The following is a 20,153-nucleotide window of genomic DNA, read 5'->3' as shown; positions in this document are numbered from 1 at the left end:
TACAACGTTGTGAAAGGACGAAAATAATGTGGCGGTATAGAATTGAATTGTTGCGTAATTCAACTTATCTTTGATAAACATTTTATAAAGCCTAGATAGCTGCATGGTTTACGTGGCTGGCCATGCAGATTACTTACAATTCAAGCACCACATTATCTGACATTATCTACAATAGAGTTCTACATTTACTCTATAGCAGAAACAAGCATGCATGTACATTAGTTATGCAGCAGGTCGTCTAGCTTTGAGTTCAGCGCACAAATATTTTCTGAACATCCGCAGTACTTCTTGAAATCCATGACGGACTTGGACAGTTTTCTCGCAGTAGGGTCCCAAAGTTTAGGCAACTGTAGGACAGTAGTGTTAGACTCCGAACTGGAACTGCTCGTCTGACCGCCTGTTCCCGCTTGTTGTCCGTATTTGCGACTACCTCCCTGCCCTGTGTGGCAGTATTGCTTCGTCTCCAATGGCGTTAGTCGAAATCTTGGCCGTTCTTGTTCCAATTGTTGCCAGCCTTTTAGATGCGAACGTGATAGTTGTCCATTTGAGTCGCCGGTACCGGTAAAATGACTTCCGGTCATTCCTCCGCAAGTGAGAGGAAGCAAGTGAATGGATTCTTCGTTTGACTTCAACTTTCTTCGAATGCAAGAAGTAGTCGGAGGACTATTTCGATGCTCAGAATGAGTCAGTCTTGAACTAGAATGAATCAGATTTGAAGGGATGCTGTCGTCCGAATATCTGCGCAGTGGTGGTGGTGGTATAGCAAGAGCATCCTTTTTGGCATTCGCGGTATCACCGTCTTGACGAATCTCTAGCGATGCCGTTCGCCGACAAATCAGGCGGCTGGCTACAGGCAAAGGGGTAGCAATTGTTCGCTCTTGTTGTACCGGTACCGATGCAGACAGAGAGGCAGAAATGACCGGTGGAGATCCACGCGAGTGATAGACGCCTACGATGCTGCTCTCCGGTCTAGTCCTAGTTCTCTCCTCTCTACGCTTGGTTCTGTCCATGTCTCGAACTCTCGAAAATAAAGCACTAGAAGTACTGCAGTGGTGTAGTGTCAGCAGACTGATGCAAGACGGCGATATCGTAGGGTATTGAGACGCGTCACATGCCTACTCCGAGTACACATCACGTGTCTTCTAATGAGTACCCTCAAGGGACTAGAGCGGCAAGCGGCAGTCACTTGCTTCACTTTCTTTACGCATTACGGCGCAGAACGCCCGTTACAGAAACACAATTATCCATCGAGAAATCACACACAAACGACGACGGCCACAAACGTCACGCTAGTGTACGTGTGTTAATTTCTGTATTTACATGCACGTACTCCTCAGCATGTCTTGACGTCAGAAACGTTAGCGCAAATAGTTTCCATAGTACACACACAGTGTTAAGGAATTGGGGTGTCGAAACCCTACTAGGTGCTTGATTTCTGGCCTAGCACACTTGCAGACAATGTAGAGGGCCACGCATGAATGGACGTTCCTTTCGGCATTGCACGGGTGCAGTTTGTACTGGACAGGAAGGATAAACTTAGCACACGGTGTACCGCCCCGACGTTGCACCGCCCCGACGTTGCACCGCCCCAACATTGCGTAACAACAATTGTACAAATTCCTTGACACCAGATCAGAGTTGAACATGACCGTTCTATTACTGTACCACCCGCATATGCTGTGAGTCATTTGGGTACACCACTAAAATGCTAAGAGTTCTACAGTATCACATCCCACAGCGTCCAACAGTCACTCAACAAACTTTAATGTGACCAGTTCTAGTTCATCTTGGTCTTGCAGTCGTCTGACGTCTTCATCCTTTCTCACTACAGTGTTGGGCAGTTTTCTTAGTTTCGAAAAGTTTGATACTGCCACGCCCAATTCAGTACAACATCTGCTCACAAGTTGCTGGTAGGACATGTTTGCCAGATCCACTATGATGTCAACAAAGTCTAAATCCGATTGACCGTGAAAATGTTTTCGAATTTTTAGCAAAACAGAACCTAGAAAAGAGAAGAATGCATGGAATGCACATAGTGATTAATTATAGACATGTTGCGTCAATGAAGTCACACTCATTACTCCATACTCATGTGGGGTATATGGTTATGTAAATGTTCCTCGTTTACCTCTGCTGGCTCCTGCTACTGACATGGGCAGTTTGTTTTGTTCTGCACTCGACTGCAACTGTAACTCTTGATTCTGAAGGTGACTAGCAACCAGTGAGAGATGCTGCGCTAGATTCTGTAAAGACTGCACTGCCCCATTAACTGCCAATACTGCCTGGTCCAAAGACACAGACAGAGAAGACTTTTTTTCTTCAGGTTTTACTAATGACACAAGAGATGTCTGTGACGCCTCAACCCTTTCTGATCCGTAGGTTGTACTGTTTAGTGACGAATCCAATCGTCTCACTTTTGGCATGTTCTGATCTTGATTGAAGAGAGAAGTTGGTGGTCGTGCATGAATAAAAACAGGGTGAGCAAGATAGTTAGGAATGAATGGTAAATCCGGGTTGGATGGTGATGCAACGCCATCTACACAGCCATGCAATATGTGTCACATATGAACACAGCTGTTCACGGCATCAACTGACCTCCAAGAATTGTGGCAATTTCTTTGGTTGCTGCAACGTCGGCTGCAAATTCACCTTTGCTGTTCGGTACTTCTTTTTCAGCACCATACTCCAACAGCAATGAAACAATGTTTGAATACCCTCGTCTGGCAGCCCAGTGTAAAGGAGTCCTATAATATCATGTAGCTACAGCTAATGCCCAGCATAGAGAACAGTTCCATAAGGCAATGGTTCTTACATATTTTCCCATCAAAGTGCTACATTAGTCTTACATTCAATTAGTACATTGACATGTATGATGCACAAAATGAACTTCATAGTACTACATGCATATTACTGTAGCATAAGTTAGAATTTGAAAACTATGCTTGTTATGGCAAAATCGTTGCTTTGAAGTATTCTAATACAACTTATTGAAAGATACAGTATTCACCAAACCTGCAAATTATCTTGTATAATATAAGGCATTCAATAACTGTGAATGCATTTAGGCTATTTCTGCAGTAAGTAGAAATTCGCTGATTTCGATGCACGTACAGTGCACTTTGAAAACGATACCGTTGCATCTTTTTTGGTATCACGTGACTGACAACCATGTGTACGTGTAGGTTCTTTGCTTGTGGAAAGCGTTGATACAGCAATGTAAGGTAATTCAAATTGAGCGAGAACAAAGAAAAGTGAGGGGGTTAGAAGTTTCGACTACACTCATAGCGCACGTGAAGGTAATGCCTACTATTTTCTAATTGTATTCAACTGATCGCAATCCAATGTGGATTGGATTTATCACAATCGGATTGCAATCCAGTTGCCAGCGTGGACAGGGCTGTGGTTGATCGCAATCGGATCGTGATCCAGTTGCCAATGTGGACAGGCCTTAAACATACTCAAACTTCTTAAATGTTTCCAAACAGCCTTAACCTATGCTCACTACCAAATTATGCTCACACCCCATCATCAGGACTCATCAGAGAAACTTTATATTGCATACTTATTATACTTATTAATAAGCCACCCCTAAGCCAGAAGTTTCCAATACGCTGCTGGCAAAAGTACATAGCTGACTGCCCTGATTTCACTTTTCTCAAGATTTTGGATATCCTCTAATATAACGAACAGTTACAACACCGAGAAAAAATGAGAACAATTTATACGATAAATTGAACATTTTGATTAATTAGTTTTACTACCTACATTCTATTTACTACATTTTTGATCTGCAAGAGTTGATAACAACGAGTCACACTGCAGAGAGTCCTTTCTCACCAGCCATTGATCCTGTGCCTGCAGTTTACTAGCACACCACTCTGAAGTAGTGCGTGTACTCCCTCTTCATCCCCATTACATGCTGCCTCTCGCAGATCCTCTTCAGCTGCCAACACTCGATCCATCAATAACCTCCCGTATGTATTACCTTGAGGCCTTGCACTAAACGCTGAGCTGCGCGAGCACATAGAAAGCCATACTTTTTATTAATTAACTAATTAAATTCTGATAATGCGTACACAGTGTACAGTAAATACATTTTGCAAGGTACAATTAATAATTAAGTTATAAAATGGTTGTTTGATAGGATCACGCACGCTAATGTTTTAGCTTGTGGGCCTTGTTTTTACAATTAGACTAAATTTTATTTAATTAATTTAGACTTTGTTGTAATATTGTTGTAATATTCTTGTTGCATACTTGAACTATACCAAGTTTATATACGACTTACACATTTTGTGAATTAGAAGTTGATATTAATTAATTAACGTAATAAAAAATTAAATAATAAAAGTAAAACAAGCGCTCACGGACGGATTTAGAAGCATACAACTACTGTCTAACAAGTAATTTTATGACTTTACACTGACAACTCGTTTCTTAGGTTTTGAAAATTTAACTGTTTCTAGGACAATACGGGACGTCGTGCTCGTGACGTCATCTCTCTGAACAATGGATCCTTCCATGTTCCTTCCTGACGCCGCCGTTCCAGGTAATAAGCACTTAGTTCATCTCATCTCTACAATATGAAACGAATGCTACCGTCATCTGTCCAGGAGCGCTGTTTGCCGCCCCACCGCCAGAAATGCCCTACGGAGGAGACCCAAACTTCGGTCTACAAGAGCCAGGGGCCGGCTTTAGTGGTCCTGGAGAAAAGCGGAGGGAAGAGAAACGCGGCCGGAGATCGCGTGATCGCTCCAAGTCGAGGTCGAGGTCCCGTTCGAGAGAGCGACGGCGTCGCGATCGGCGTCGTTCACGCTCTCGCGACCGCGGAAGGCGGAGCAGAAGCAGAGAGAGAAGACGAGGTAGGTCGAGGTCACGTGAGAGGAGAGACTTCAGAAGAGGAGGAGGAGGAGGAGGATTCGGTGATGGTTTTCGGGATCGTGGACGGGGCGGACGCGATGGGAGATTTTTTGATGATCGATTTGGTGATGCACGACAGCCAGAGCGACCGAGAAGAAAAAGGTGGGTTTGATTGCAATCACCACGTTTTTTGACATGAAGCCTTGGCCTTCATGGGCTGCAGAATGTGTAGAATTAGTTGTTGAGTGCTGCTTGTGCACAGCGAGGAATTGGCATGATCATGTCTGTATTGCTGTTTATCTGTCATCTTTTCTGTTGGCTTGAGGCAATCACTACCACATCTAACATCAAACTCAGGATCACACACGCACACACACACACACCACATACACACACACACACACACACACACACACACACACACACACACACACACACCACATACACACACACACACACACACACACACACACACACACACACACACACACACACACACACACACACACACACAGTGACACACCTTTGAAGCAGTAAAATTCAGTGTGTACTTTTTATAGAGCAAAGTAGGCAGACAGAGTTTGAATCAGCTTCTCTACACTGATGATTTATTTGTAGCTGATTTTTGTTCAATAGTGTTATTTTAATTAGTAAATTCTTAAAGGCTAGGAGGTAGATTTCACGCAGGCTTTCAGGTAGACCTGCATTATGATTTACACTGTAATATGTTATGGTATTAATTAATTAAAAAATGCAGAATACCATCATGTTGAAAACATATTGTTTTATGAAGAGTTTAAATCTTGAGGAAGTTGTATTTCTATGCTTCTTGATTTGTGTTACTTAGAGTGTCGAAGTATTGGGATATTGCTCCAATTGGGTTTGATCATATTACTCCTCTTCAGTATAAGGCACTACAAGGTAATTTGTGTTTTGTTAATATCAGGAGTTCTGTAGTTTTGTAATGTTTTGTTTGTAGCTGCTGGTCAAATTCCGGCTGTTGGTCCACCGCCTGCTGCACTGGGTGCCAGTATACCACCGTCAGACGTCAATCCTGCTCCTGTTGCTCCACAAAGTCAAGTTATGAGACAAGCCCGACGACTATATGTTGGCAATATTCCGTTTGGTATTAGTGAGGTGTGAATGCACATTGAAAGTATTTGTGTGTGTGTGTGTGTGTGTGTGTGTGTGTGTGTGTGTGTGTGTGTGTGTGTGTGTGTGTGTGACATTTTAATGTAACTGCCAGTTTGTTACCCGTGTGCATGTGCCAAGGGCATAATCGGTTTCATCATCATGGTAAGAGTTAGGCATCAGAGTGAGTAGTAATCGCTATTAAAACATTGGAAATGAAAACCTACTGGTGCTGACAAAGACTCCAGATGTGAGAAAACTGAGTTTTACGCAAGTGCATGCATTGGTATACAAGGCTAGATATGCGACTGTGATTCTGGTAACCATTAGACACGTTACAGCCTTGTCTTCTAGCGTGAAACGTGTGCCCGATTTTCGATCAGCACCTGTCATGCTTCGTTCAAAGCCCCCCAGTTTTGGATCGTCGTCTGCTGCATGTAACGTCATGTAAATGGCAGCACATTAGGTCATCATGAGTTCACACTTCTAGGTATTCAGAGGCAAGAAAAAGCAAATGTTGGATGCGGTTTTGATGCATTGCATACGAGGCTAGATGCGAGACTTTTGTGTACAACTTTGTTTCTATTGAAAACTGTTAGGCGGCCTGTTTCTTGCTTCTGCAAACATTTTGGGCCAAGCTACTGTCTGTGGAGATGTGTCACGTATAGATAACGCAGACCAAGAAGACACTGGGTGTCTGATATTATTGGAAATAGCTACTTGATGCATTGAGCAATGGAGAAGCAATAAATACACTACTAGACAATCACATGCAGTGCACATGGTTATATGCTTTATAAGCTCTTGTTTGTTTAGGATGCCATGGTAGAGTTCTTTAACAGGCAGATGCTTGATTGTGGACTAAACAATGCACCTGGAAATCCTGTGTTGGCATGTCAGATCAACTTGGATAAAAACTTTGCCTTTATCGAGGTAAGCAAAGTAGTTATCTCATCGTGATTCTTCATACGTTCTACATGTAATACGTAGCGAATGTAATCTTGAAAATTCAAGAAGATATTTAGATACAGCGAATAATGTGTGCATCTTTCTTGAGTATTGTGTTTTGATACTTCAAGTGTGTGTGTGTGTGTGTGTGTGTGTGTGTGTGTGCGCGTGTTTGTGTGTGTCTGTGTGTGTCTGTGTCTGTGTCTGTGTCTGTGTCTGTGTGTGCATGTCTGTGTCTGTGTCTGTGTCTGTGTCTGTGTGTGTGTGTGTGTGTGTGCGCGCGTGTGCATGCGTGCATGTGACTGGTGCAAGTGCAAACAATGTTCAATTTTTATGTTGCTCTTAATTAAGTTAAAATGGAACTCCACACAAAAACAAGTTGCTCTTGAAAAGTAGCCTTGCTTTCGAGAAGTTCAATGGTATCCTAGTCGCTAGCCAAAGCGACTCCGTAAAGGAGAAATCGCGTTTCGAATACTCCCTGACGAAGAAGGTATGCAAGGCATGACGTTGTATTGGAAATATCTTGATTAGTGCAACGCGACTCTCTACATCAAATTGCTTGATTGGAGATAATTATCACTTGAACATTCACCTTTACTGTGAGGTACAGTGTAGGTGCAGCTTCGTAGCGATGAGAGGAAAACACTGGAGGCATTCGTTATGACTTCTCTTGCGTGTAGGTCTGGAACCTCGAGGATACATCGCATCAACTTTCGCTTTGACGTGTAGTGCTGTAAAGGGACTGGAACAGGTAGGAAACTGTAACGCCCTTACATCTGTTATAACCCTAATTAGTCCTAACTCGCTCACTAGCTGTGCTTTGAAATCTCTCAAAGCAATCCGACTGAAAAGGATTTACGTTTACTCTGAAATGTGGTCAGACTGCCTCCCTTTTAGCCTCAAATGCAGAATTCACTCTCTCAATCTCGCTGGATCGAATGGAATCTAAACAGACTTTCTCCGTTCCCGGCACGTTTGTGACGAACTTTACAAGTCAACAGCAACTAATGAACAGTAGATATCTCAAATTGGAGTTAGGAAACTTCAGATCGACTAGAAGAGTCATAAACTAGGAGAACACGGCAAAGCGAAAGTCAATGCAATGTTTCCTCTGAGTTCCAGACCAACACGCCTGAGAAGTCATAACGAATGCCTCCAGCGTTTTCATCGCTACGAAACTACAGTTACCTCACAGTGAAGGTGAATGTTCAAGTTTTGTCTCCAATCAGGCGATTTGATGTAGAAAGTCATGTCGGGATTTTTCCAATACAAATGATCCAGGTTGACCTCAAAAGCAACTTGTTTTGCGTGCAAGTTCCCCTTTAAGCAGATTTTAATTTGATATGCATAGCATCAGTCATTCCAAACAACTAGGAATTAGTGTTGACAGTTTGATATGCTACTAGTGTACATTTTCAGTACATCATTGTGTGTGTATGTGTGTAGTTACGATCTGTTGAGGAGACTACAGCCTGCATGGCATTCGATGGCATCAACTTTCAGGTTGAGAACGGTCGTGCTGTGTGATGTTGTGAGCTGTTGTCAACACATGTGATTGAACAGGGTCAGTCATTGAAGATGAGGCGTCCTAAGGATTATCAGCCTGTGACGGGAGGGATGGGTCAGTTTACATCTGTTCGTTTCGTTCAGTTGTTAATTTCTAACAAGTTGATGCTGTAGATTCGTCTGTTCATGTACCAGGTCTGTGCAGCTCGTTGTGCTGGTAGCTAGATGAACAAATGAATGGAGGGCGGACTGATGGGCAGGCAGATGGACAGATGGACAGATGGGCAGGCAGATGGACAGATGGATGAAAGGACACACGTGCACTCGTGCATTTATGCAAACATGCACTTACACACATTGCTATTGCAGTTACATGGCACACACACACATGCATGCACATACACACACACGGACACATGCACAGAGACACACGTGGACGGACAGACAGTTACACATCCACAGTGAAAACAAAGACAAACTTGAGCTAAAGTCTACTTTGACAGTATCAGAAAGCAAAACTGGATAAAACAGTGCTGTCAAGGTAGCTGAAGCTGCATGTGTGTCTGCGAATCTAGTTTGCTGCACAGATAAAGATATAATTGTTTTGTCTGTAAAACAAATTCATATCTGGGCAGTGTGTAGCATAGTGCATCAATACCTTGTGTTCACAATGGGCGCGTTCGATTTACAGTTCTGGAACTAGAATCAACGGGGGTGAACGAATAACTTGCATTCAATATGCTAGAATTCTAGTTCTGGAACTGCCAGAACGATTCCAACAGTTCGAACTCTAAACCTGGAACTGCGGCATGACCACGCCCTATTATCGTCTGATTACCCGGATGTTTCCACGAGAACTTACACCTGAATGTGCCATCGACCTGTTCCTGACTTCAAGTGAGATTCTAAGTCAGGATTGGAGACCACCAGGAGATTCTAGCCTCCCATTTGAGCAGTCCCCGTTCCCGGAATCCAGAAAAAAACGTTACTTTAGTAGTCCTGAAGCGGCGTCTGATGGTCTGGACCAGAGATTGAACTGAACTGCTGCAACGATAGCCACTTTGTCAATGATTGCTGCCATTACGTTGAATCTGCACATGCTCGTGTATAGTACGATTCTGAAAGCAGAATTAGCATTTGATTTAGTCTCTAGTTCTGTCAGTTCTAATAGTTCTAAGACACACCCAGTTCTCCAGTTCAAGAACCGTAAATCGAATGCGCCCAATGTTTAATGTGCTTCATTGTATGACTTACGATATCATGAACTAGGGGCGTAGCAAACACTGACAGACAATGCAGACATTTGGTTGGAACGACAGGTACAGTACTGTAGTCAGGCTGACTGGATTTGGGTAGACTAATAGTGTGTGCTCAGTGTATGGCGCGCTGTTTGTACATCTTTTTATCTAATATGAATACTCGAGTCAGGTTAACTTAGTACTACCTTACTACAAACTTGCTAGGCCAGTTCACTTCCACTCTTCACAGTTTTTTTGCCTTCCAATTGTGCTGGCTAGCATGTTGCTGCAGTTAAGATGATGTCATGAAACATGTCTCCTTCAGGCTTCTGTAGTTGCTTGAAGAAAAAGTGTAGGTTAAGTTAAGGAATACGTAGACAACAGCAGCAACAGGGACACTGACAATTATGTATTGGTTGGTACATGTAGTGGGAGAAATGTCTAGTTCCGTGTAGTTACCAGCACTCTGTTACATGTCCACCTATTACACACTGCCAAGCATGTGCTTGTGTGTACATGCATGTGTGTTGATAGTGTATGTGTAAACACTATAATTGCAGGCAGGCACATTTTGATACATGACAGTGTAGTTGAGGACGTAGGAGTAACAAACCGATATACTGAGTAGTCTGATAACAACACATAATGGCAAAATGGTTGTCACAGTTTCTCACTAAATTGTGCGTGTTCAGGTGTTATTTCGACTGTCGTTCCTGACACTCCTAACAAGATCTTTGTTGGCGGCCTTCCCAGCTATCTCAGTGATGATCAGGTAAGGCACATCGTCGTGTCAATAGGTACAACTGATATTGGTGGCTCTACTGGTGAGCTACTACATTCACAGTAGAACAAGAATGGAGACAACTCAACAGAAGTTGATATATTGTGGTTTCTGTATCTTCCTGTCTGACTACAGGCATTGCCTAGATATCATCGAATGTGCCACGAGTCCTTCTTCCTTGCATCTTCCAGATGCTTGTGTGAAAAGAGACGTTAAAATTTAAGCTCCCGCAGTGTATTACACTATTGTGTTTTCTTCTGCAGGATTCGTTGTTGTAGCTGCATGTCAGGTTCAGGTTTACTCGCACACTGCATAAGGCAGCAATAGCTGCAGTGAAGTCGGAGTTTGACTGTCGATGATTAAGTTTGCTCGATGACTAATGAAATGTGTAGAGAAGGGAATGAATAAGGAGCTTGGCAATTTTGTCGCTTTTTTGTGAACAGGAACAGGGACAAGACTGAGAGCTTTTGAATTGTGAATTACAGTGTGTTTTCTTCTTAGCATTGGAGTCATTTCTTTTACAGGCAAACAGGCAAACATTTCTATTTAGTTTTTGTCGACAGTTGCATTGCAGGAAACGAGCATTTGTGTGATGACATTCGAGTGTCAGCAGAATTCCACCGATGTGTTAAACTGTTGCTTCTACAGGAATTGATTGTGAAATGTTTCAAAATTTGCAGGGCTGAATTTGTTCCCTTCACAGCTATAGAATTTACAGGATAAATGATTGGAAGAACTCTTTAAGCCATGCAACTGAAATGTATTTTGACCACGTGTTGCATTGCTTTTCCTTTGGCTTTCTTGCAGGGTTGGGTGTGCATTTGTCCGCAGCATGTTATTCCTTTACAGATTAGGTTGCCAGGTTGGCGAGAACGATGTTCGCACAAAAGTATCCCAAGACATATTGCATGATTTGGTACATTGTTTGCAGCATAGCGTATTGGTATAGTGAGCATCAGAACCAATGGCTGAGTCGTTGAACTTCTGTCTCACGGCTGGTAGAGCTTACACCCTAAGTGGCATCTCACTTGCTAACACATCTCGTTTTATTCAGGTGAAGGAACTATTGACATCATTTGGTGACTTGAAAGCGTTTAATTTGGTGAAAGATTCAGCCACAGCATTGTCCAGGGGATACGCGTTCTTTGAGTATCTGGATGGCAGCGTTACAGATGCTGTAATGTCTTTTTGTGATCGTATGGATTATAGCTGAATGATGTGTTTTACAGGCTATTGCTGGACTGAATGGTATGGGACTCGGAGAGAAAAAATTGATTGTACAAAGAGCCAGTGTGGGAGCCAAGAATCCAGGAAACTATTATGTATGTTTCAGTTGTTGTGCATAATAATATTACTGTGTATTATAAAGATGGTGTTAGGTAGATATTAGGAGCGTGGGGCAGTTTGTTGTATGGACTTTATTCTCACAGGTTTTCTGCAGATGTCACTCAATCGTAGTGTAGGCATAAAAGTGTTGATGTGGTGTGTTGTCTACTGTTAGAAATAGGTGGGCTATAATTCATATGCATATAAAGGCTCATGCAAGTCATTGGCTACAGTTGAAGGCTTTTAATGAATATCTATCTACTCTCCAAGAGTGATCTAACAATAGAGTTAAGGTCAACAGTATTTGGCAATATAGTTGACTAGCCTCGACACTAGGCCTTCCTTCGCTTTCGGTGGTCCTTCCACGCGAGGATAACAACAGGGCTTTACGGAGACAACATCACGTGATACCGTCCCGTTGCTATCCTTGCGTGGAAGGACCACCAAAGCGAAGGAAGGCCTAGTGTCGAGGCTAATAGTTGACTACGGATGGAAGGACAGTTTAGAGTCTGATGTCTATGAGTACATCAGCTGGCTGTCCTTTCTGTTGTCGCTGCATGACACCCTGCTATCTTGTTTTTACAAGTTCACTTGCATAGAGTGTAGTCATTAAGAGGGGAGGCATAATATTGAAAACTTGTGTGTACATGACAAACCCCACTTTGGGCAACACATATCATCAGTAAACATGTTATATGAAACTCAATTCTCTAGAGGCAAAGTATTAATTATTGAATTGCTGTCTCATTTTCAAATTTGTTGTTTGTGTATCGTAGATGGGTCAGGGTATGCAGGCTATCAGTGTGCCTGGGCTGAACGTCGTACAAGCTGTGTCTCAGACCATTCCAACGAATGTGCTGTGTTTGATGAATATGGTAACACCAGAAGAGCTAGCAGATGATGACGAATACGAAGGTAAGTAGGAATGTACAAAGAGAGTAGCATGAGAGTAGAGTTATTGTGTGCATGGTCAGTGCAGGTGCCATCTGGCAGTCATTCATATTTTACAGGCTGTGACAGCCATGTTTGGTATTCAAAAAATTTTGTCTTCAGAAATTCTCGAAGATGTGCGTGAAGAGTGTGGCAAGCACGGTAGAGTACGAAGTTTAGAGATACCGAGACCTATTGGTGGCATGGAAACTCCTGGCTGTGGCAAGGTCTGATAGGATACGTACCATCTATTAAACCGATATATCAACAGTCTCACTCATTTTAGATATATGTGGAATTTGAGTCTGTGACGGATGCTGGTACCGCAGCTGGCGCATTGGCTGGACGCAAGTTTGCCAACCGCGTTGTAGTAACTTCTTACTGTGATCCAGACAAATACCACATGAAGGACTTCACAGCAGCTGATGAATGATGCATGATTGTCGTGTCAGTATATAGAGTGTATTGCATGCAGTGTGTCTTGGTAGGTTTGCATGTACGTACCATGATTGTAGGAGGCAAAAGTACACACGGTATTGCAGATTCTTATAAGCAAACAGCATTGAACACTGACACTTTATTATATGCAATGGGCGTGTCGCTATGCAACCGAGAATTGGATGAAAACGTTTGACATGTTATGGCAGTCTTGCTATGTGGGCTTCCACGAGTTTCTCATTTCCCTGGCCTTCTGCATAACCTTGACTGGATCGGTTTCTCCAGTAAACTTCTTCATAACATCAGTACTGCAGACGAACAAAAACTTGTTATTAGATCCTTATGGCCATATTGTCAGGTTCTAGGAAGCATCTGATACCATACTAGACCATTAAGATATTTCCATGTTTCTATTTTATGTATATACAGTGCTTACTGAACTCTCAAGAATGGATTGTATGACAGTTCGTCACCAATGGTTGATGGCACTGTTGGCAAGTTGTTTTTCCTTTGTTCCTACAAATTAAAATTGAACTTTCACACACAATCCACGTTCACTAGCAACCAGGAGAGGACCTGGACCCATGCGAACTTCTCACTGGCTTGATGATTAGTTGGGTCGACATGCACACAATACTTCAGACATGTCAACCCATACTCATGACCACAGTACACTTTCTATAAACAAACTCGTGTAACATGTCTGTGATCATGCTGGATAGCTTACTCACTGTTTCTTGTCGTAGTTTAGCCAATACATCATACAAAGCCGTATACATCTGCTTTCCAGTACCTTCGAAGAACTTGCCACAGCTTCCAACAAACAGAGTATCACCTATATATGACATGCAATGATAAGACAAGGCAGCAGCATGTGGATGATACGTTTGTACCAGTGAATACAGCTCCAGCAGCATCCTCATCAGATGTAACATGGTAGCAGATATGACCAGATGTGTGACATGGTGTAAACAGTGCCCTCACATGCAAACTTCCAATCTATAGACAAACCACGGTGACAATTAAGCTATAAGTCCATTTTGAGACAATAATGTGAATCGTAATAAGTTCTCTTGGCATGCATGTATGTGTGTACCTTAAATTCATCACCATGAGTCACTTTCTTAGTCATAGCTGGGATTCGTTCGTCACCACCATAAACAACCAGTTTCTTACCCAACAGCTCGACTATCTTCTCATTGCCAGAAGAATGATCCCTGGATAATCAAACATACACACTGGTCAGTGACTATAGTGAATGCAACAAGTAAGTGAGCATATAATTGCCAATGATGGTGAGTAGTCAAAACGCTGGTCACTGTCACTCCTTGTTTCTCTGCTTCCTTCAACAACTAAGTGCACATGTAAACAATAATTATTGACTACTCCAAATAATAATAAATAATTAATTAATTCATTAATAATGATACGCCGGGTATCCGAGATTCAACAAAAATTCATACTTTGTCTGGTTCTGCAGGGTCGACTGCAGCTGCCTCTTTCGATTTCTCGTCAATCACCAGATACATGTAGTTATCCTGCAACGCTGGAACGGGTAGCACGTTCATGTCTGCAAGTATCTTTCCGCCTGTGCGCAGAAATAAAGACAAGTTCAACACCAGCTCGACTATAGATCATATACACCTAATAAACTACTTGATAGTATTCTTCTAAGCACAGAAACACGACGAGTCAACGCAGAAATGCAATACATTAACGGTAAGCACGTGACCAAACCTAGAATAACATCCCGTATAACAAACATCTAGGCGGCTGATGGATGCGCAAAATGCAATTTCTCTTATTTTGTGTGTAGAGATAGTGGCTGTTGACAAGGACAAGATTGTTTTTTGAAATGGACAGCGTAGCCGGCTTACGTACTGATGAAGCAACGAAGCGGCTGTGTGACTGTTTGAGAGCTGAAATTGAAGCTCAGAGTGCTAATTACATAACTCCGTCTAACGTGTGGCGCTGGTTTGCCTTAGCTTGTCGCCACAACTTACAGTCTCCTGTGCATTGGTTGTCTTCGTTGCTGCTACTGCTCATGGCGATGTTACTGCTAGTGTCGTATCCGTCTCAGCAACACAGCGGAAGGTAAGTGGCAAGTGTGGCTAGTGGGACTTTGGCAGCAATAATGACGTCTCTGATATGATGGACAGATGGCAGACACGTGGACAGATTTATAGGCAGACATAACAGACAGAGTAGACAGAGCAGACAGAGACATATATTTTTAATTTAATTAATAATTTAGAATGGAATTGTGCTGATATAAGGAAATAGTGACAGACAGATAGACAGACAGCTTGATTTAGTGTAATAGTTCCAATTTATGAGAATATATTTGATTGACAGACAGAGACGGACAGACAGACAGACAGACAGACTTAGAACTTACTGATTTTTAGCGTATTGTAGACTGTAATAATGTCTTGTATAAGAAATAAAGTATTGACAGACAGACAGACAGACAGACAGACAAATAAGCAAGTAAACAAGCAGCTAAACAGACAGACAGACAGAGAATCAAGTACATAGATATACATATGCACATCGACAAACAAATATACGGACAGACAGACAGACTGTAATAATGTCTTGTATAAGAAATATAAATATATGTATTGACAGACAGACAATCAGACGGACAGACAGACAGACAAAACTCTATAGCTAGGAGAAAGTTTTGGTTTTAGTGTTTGCTCTAGGGTATTTAGTGTGTAATAAAAAATATAATATGATAATGTATGATTTTGACAGACAGACTGGTGGATGGACTAGCTGATTGAGAATTTGACAGACAGAAACGCAAAGATTTACACACAAAAACTTGAGTTACTTTACTAGGCATAATTTTCTCCTCACTATACTAAAAGCAGAATTGTGTTGGTCATGTTTATTCTATGCTGGTGGTGCACAGGGCTGGTTTGCTCGTGTTCGAGGGCTCCTTTATGCTTATTTTGGGAGTCATCAATGTTACATTGGGAGTTTGGGAAGAATATCTGAGACAAACTGAAATGACTAGGAAAGTATCAAGAATACTAGCTGATGTATCCGGTAAACAACTAATCTCAACTAACAACTTGTAGTGACATAGAAAGTGATAATTATTATTAGGAGCACTAAATACATGCTCTGAGAATGCAGAAAGTCCGTTATACTTTCCGGTGCTGATGCCATCATGTTCATCTCTCAGCTTTATTCCAACTTTCAGAGATGGACGTTTAGTCAATTTGCCTGTTTGCTTGCTAGTTGAGGATGATGAGGTGCTGATGCCTCCTGGGACACAAGTACCAGTCAATATGTCACAGGTGAAACCAAGTTGGTTGGACACGATTGTGTAGACGGAGAGAAGTGTGTGTGTGTGTGTGTGTGTGTGTGTGTGTGTGTGTGTGTGTGTGTGTGTGTGTGTGTATGTGTGTGTGTGTGTGTGTGTGTGTGTATGTGTGTGTGTGTGTGTGTGTGTGTGTGCACGCAAGCAAGCACTCTGGCACATTGTGTTATAGTAGTTTACAACTGCCTTAATGCATTGCTGAACATGTACTGTAGATTGATGGAGGAGATGGAGATGGTTTAGTCGAGCTAAATAGAGGAGATATTTATTCACCAGTTTCTGACAAGGAGGCAAAAGAAAGTGAAGTTATTGAGCACTCACATATTGCTTCATGGAGTCGTTTCCAAGTCAAAGAGTCTGCAGTTTCCCACATTGTAAGGTAAGACATCAAGCCAAGATTAAGATCCAGAAAGATTATGAAATGTTATTAAAAACAGTTTGCTTTAATAAAGGAGACTGTCTTGATTATACACGAGACTTTCTGTAATTTTTTTGTTTACTACTGCAGGCATTCACTTGCCATGAGCTTGAATCGGCCGTCTAGTGTGTTGGTTCAGGAAAAGCACAAGTTTACCATTCAATTACTTTCACATAAACTGATATGGATATTTCTGGTTGGTTTTAACTGCAGAGGAGACCATAGAATGGTTAAATAAACGTTACTGTGTTTTTACATGTAGGGTGTTTCGATATTCTTCAGTGTGCTTAGATTGGCTCTTCTGCCAGATGACGTGGCTGATTGGCCGGAAATGATCTACATTCTCCAGGTTTGGTATGACATATAAATGTAACATTTATTGTCTCAATATAATACCGTATAAGATGAAACATTGGCGGGAATTTATTTTGACAATTTGCTAAGAAATTGACGGACAAAGCATATTGGTGGATTTTATTTGGCGGTTGGACATTTGATAACTGATATATGTCTTACCATAAGTGGTCTTGATGTGTTTGTGATTGACAGTTGTGTTCATGGCTCACATTTCCATAACTTAATTACTGCATGGTCGCCAACTACTGCATAGGCACAACAGACGGCAAGTAGGGGTTACCTAACATCTTTCTGATCCACATGCCCGATGATGTCATCATATTCCGGAGGCAAATTAATGGCGGATTTTATATTGGCAGTTGCTGAAAAATCCGCCAATCCGCCAAGATAAATTCCCTGCCAATATTTCATCTTATACAGACTAACAGTATATAGTTTAGAGACCAATTGCTTCAACATAGGTTTATTTCTTTTCTTTAACATTTCAGTTACCTGTTGTCTGTCTGAATGCCAGCTTCAGATTGAACAGCAAGCTATACACATGCATTGTGTACTCATAAGAGTGATAAAATTGCAGTCCATTTTGGCTAAATATGTATGCAGTTGTTTAGTTAGTATATTCATCTTGATCTACTAGTTAATATACTCGTGGATCAAGTTGTTTTGAACAATTTCTTTGTTGGCGGGTAGTGTACTGTTTGGCATATCCTATTGACTGTTTTCACTTTGATGCAGATATACACGGTAATGCCACTACTTCCGCTTTCTTTTCCACTTCTGTGGACTGCATTGAAGTTGTATGGAACAGCACGTGTACTGACATCATTCAATTACTCACGCTCCCGTCCAGAAACTGTTCTGGGTGAGACCGTTCCACCAGACTTTACTCCTCCTGATCCCAGCCAGACTGTCAACAGTGAAAACGAAAACTACAAGCATGTTTGGCAAACATTTTGGGAACTGGTCAAAGGCCATCCCAACTGCCTTTCAAGATCTGCAAACCTTCTTGAAGGCCTTGGTAATGTATCGGTAAGTAAGACAGTTAATCAACATATCTTGTGTGTCAGTTGAAGTCAAATGCAGTAAGTAGACATGTACGAGTAACATACTGATAGCAGAAAAGACATGCTGAAACTGACATGAATTATCGAAGATGATTTGTAAGACAAAGTCATGGGTGTGTTTGTAAACTAAACCCAGTTTTGAGTAAATTGAAATATTACAATAATTGTTTACAAGACAAACAACAATTGAATTTACAATTGTTTGCAATGGTTAGTATGTAATGCTCTATTGTACTGTGCCAAAGTTTGAGTAATAGAGCTTCTTGTTTTACACAGGTGCTTTCTTGTTCTGACAAAGAAGGAGTGTTGTGTAATCCCTCACCTTATCCAAACAAAGTCTTCTTCTTTTGCTCTGAAGACTCTAACGAAACTTGCAGTGCCCAGAATACTGATGGCAACCAGCCAAATGACAACGATGAGGATCAAGGCAAGAGTGAAACAGCTGACGGATCTCATGCGAGTCTGAAGGCTCATAGAGTATCATGGCATGGTCTCAAAGATGATATTAATGTTATTGACTCATTGTATAAACAATTGGATAGTTCCTCAAATGAAGCATCACGTGTAGAAGATCTGACATATGCAGCAAAGAAGTTACCACCTGCTGGTATTATCCAACTGCCGAGCAATTCGCTGATCAGTGACGAGTCATGGTTGTCACGTGATGAACTAACAGAGTTTATGACATCACGCAGTCCATCACTTTTTGACGGACAATACAGTCCAGGTCAGTGGTGGATAAACAATACAATAACTAGAAAATTTGTAGAATGCCAAGCATTTTCAGTGTACTCTGTCACGAATGGTTAGGCCAAACATTTGAATATTTACAGACTTTGCAACTACAGTAGAAACTCGCTAATCCAGACCTCGCTGATCCGAATCTTTGCTAATCCAAATAACCTTTAGCGCTCTGCCTTGCATACCCAGATCCTATTGGGCAGCCTGCGGTGTTCTAGTTTTCAGCAAATACACGTATCTAACTATTTTAAAGCCTGACTGTCACATTATTTAGAAGTACATGTAGTCGTTGCAGCAGTGTCCTTTACCACAAACATGAAATGTGTGTAGACATATGTAAATGCGCTAGTGGTCTGGATGTCCGAGGCAAAGTCTGGACCTCCAAGGTTACGCGTTTTGGCATTTTTGATAATCCAAACAATTCATTAATCCGAACGGAGCTTGGCACGGGGTTGTATGGACTAGCGAGGTTCTACTGTACCACTTTTTTCTTTATGTCTTCTGGTGAACTGTTGATTTGTGTTTCTAAACTATATATTAGAAAGAGATGAGGATAGGAAGGGCATTGACTGCTCAGCCGTGTGAAGAGAATTTTGTGTTTATACTAGCTTTGTGTTTGTGTGAACTACAGCAGACACAAGCATGTATGTATTGATGTCTTGCTCGTGTACAGTAATGCATAGTGTACAGTCAGTGTTTGAAGTATGCATTTTATTATGTGCCATGGTGGTGCTATTAGGTGTCACACAGTGTGTGTACTTTGTGTTCGATGTCAACATATCAATGTCAGACATCTAGTATGCTACTTGATCTTTGCAATCTCTCCCATGTTCAATTGATTTGTTATGTCGTTCTATAGGATCAGATGTTCACGTACAAATTCTTGACTTTTCAGTTGTGTCTCAAGTGAGCAGAATACCGTCATTGAACATATGACTACCTTATTCAGTTTTCTTTCTTTCTTATGTTGCTAGGGATGTTCGGTGAAGTTTGATGAACCCACATGGCCACGATTTCTTCAGTCATTGAAACCTTTAGTATTGCCACATGTGACTGTAGGAAGGAGGAAGGTTTATTGACA

General features: G+C 41.7%; 5 protein-coding genes across 7 annotated transcripts in view; 2 read left to right on the top strand and 3 right to left on the bottom strand.

Moving 5' to 3' along the window:
- Nucleotides 1-35: 35 nt before the first annotated feature.
- Nucleotides 36-1,245, bottom strand: LOC134184639 (uncharacterized). The gene has a single exon (XM_062652380.1). The coding sequence runs from the start codon at nt 1,008-1,010 to the stop codon at nt 219-221; it is 792 nt and encodes a 263-aa protein (XP_062508364.1). The 5' UTR covers nt 1,011-1,245; the 3' UTR covers nt 36-218.
- Nucleotides 1,246-1,614: 369 nt separating this feature from the next.
- Nucleotides 1,615-3,968, bottom strand: LOC134184515 (ankyrin repeat domain-containing protein 40-like). The gene is made up of 4 exons (XM_062652226.1): nt 3,838-3,968; nt 2,596-2,744; nt 2,129-2,536; nt 1,615-2,002 (listed from the first exon to the last, which is right to left on the bottom strand). The coding sequence occupies exons 1-4, from the start codon at nt 3,960-3,962 to the stop codon at nt 1,749-1,751; spliced, it is 936 nt and encodes a 311-aa protein (XP_062508210.1). The 5' UTR covers nt 3,963-3,968; the 3' UTR covers nt 1,615-1,748.
- A 511-nt stretch (nt 3,969-4,479) lies between these two features.
- On the top strand, nt 4,480-13,310 carry LOC134184888 (splicing factor U2AF 50 kDa subunit-like). Of its 2 annotated transcripts, XM_062652652.1 has the most exons (14): nt 4,480-4,549; nt 4,614-5,022; nt 5,708-5,781; nt 5,840-5,997; nt 6,808-6,924; nt 8,386-8,442; nt 8,503-8,560; nt 8,620-8,640; nt 10,376-10,455; nt 11,519-11,641; nt 11,694-11,786; nt 12,567-12,705; nt 12,844-12,947; nt 13,007-13,310. In XM_062652652.1, exons 1-14 carry the CDS (start codon nt 4,510-4,512, stop codon nt 13,151-13,153), a joined length of 1,620 nt encoding a protein of 539 aa, XP_062508636.1. In that variant the 5' UTR covers nt 4,480-4,509; the 3' UTR covers nt 13,154-13,310. The 2 variants fall into 2 exon arrangements, with proteins under 2 accessions (XP_062508636.1, XP_062508637.1); XM_062652653.1 differs by lacking the exon at nt 8,620-8,640.
- Nucleotides 13,311-13,325: 15 nt separating this feature from the next.
- On the bottom strand, nt 13,326-14,907 carry LOC134184889 (hydroxyacylglutathione hydrolase, mitochondrial-like). Its single transcript, XM_062652654.1, has 9 exons — nt 14,815-14,907; nt 14,622-14,746; nt 14,446-14,510; nt 14,255-14,375; nt 14,052-14,157; nt 13,890-13,993; nt 13,735-13,836; nt 13,595-13,674; nt 13,326-13,466 (listed from the first exon to the last, which is right to left on the bottom strand). Exons 1-9 carry the CDS (start codon nt 14,870-14,872, stop codon nt 13,373-13,375), a joined length of 855 nt encoding a protein of 284 aa, XP_062508638.1. The 5' UTR covers nt 14,873-14,907; the 3' UTR covers nt 13,326-13,372.
- Nucleotides 14,908-14,934: 27 nt separating this feature from the next.
- Nucleotides 14,935-20,153, top strand: part of LOC134184886 (transmembrane protein 94-like) — a 13,417-nt gene continuing 8,198 nt past the window's right edge. The window contains exons 1-10 of one of the 2 annotated variants that reach the window (XM_062652650.1): nt 14,935-15,252; nt 16,079-16,215; nt 16,276-16,469; nt 16,708-16,871; nt 17,001-17,106; nt 17,173-17,259; nt 18,003-18,296; nt 18,608-19,058; nt 19,932-19,978; nt 20,047-20,109. In XM_062652650.1, coding sequence (XP_062508634.1) covers nt 15,014-15,252; nt 16,079-16,215; nt 16,276-16,469; nt 16,708-16,871; nt 17,001-17,106; nt 17,173-17,259; nt 18,003-18,296; nt 18,608-19,058; nt 19,932-19,978; nt 20,047-20,109 — 1,782 coding nt within the window. In that variant the 5' untranslated portion in view covers nt 14,935-15,013. Of the gene's footprint in view, nt 15,253-16,078; nt 16,216-16,275; nt 16,470-16,707; nt 16,872-17,000; nt 17,107-17,172; nt 17,260-18,002; nt 18,297-18,607; nt 19,059-19,931; nt 19,979-20,046; nt 20,110-20,153 lie in introns of those variants that run through there. The other variant, XM_062652651.1, reaches the window with a different exon arrangement.

Source organism: Corticium candelabrum, chromosome 9 (genome assembly GCF_963422355.1).
Source record: "Corticium candelabrum chromosome 9, ooCorCand1.1, whole genome shotgun sequence".
Lineage (NCBI taxonomy): Eukaryota > Metazoa > Porifera > Homoscleromorpha > Homosclerophorida > Plakinidae > Corticium > Corticium candelabrum.
The sequence above is the reverse complement of the archived record's forward strand: the minus strand, read 5'-3'. Positions and strand labels throughout refer to the sequence as shown.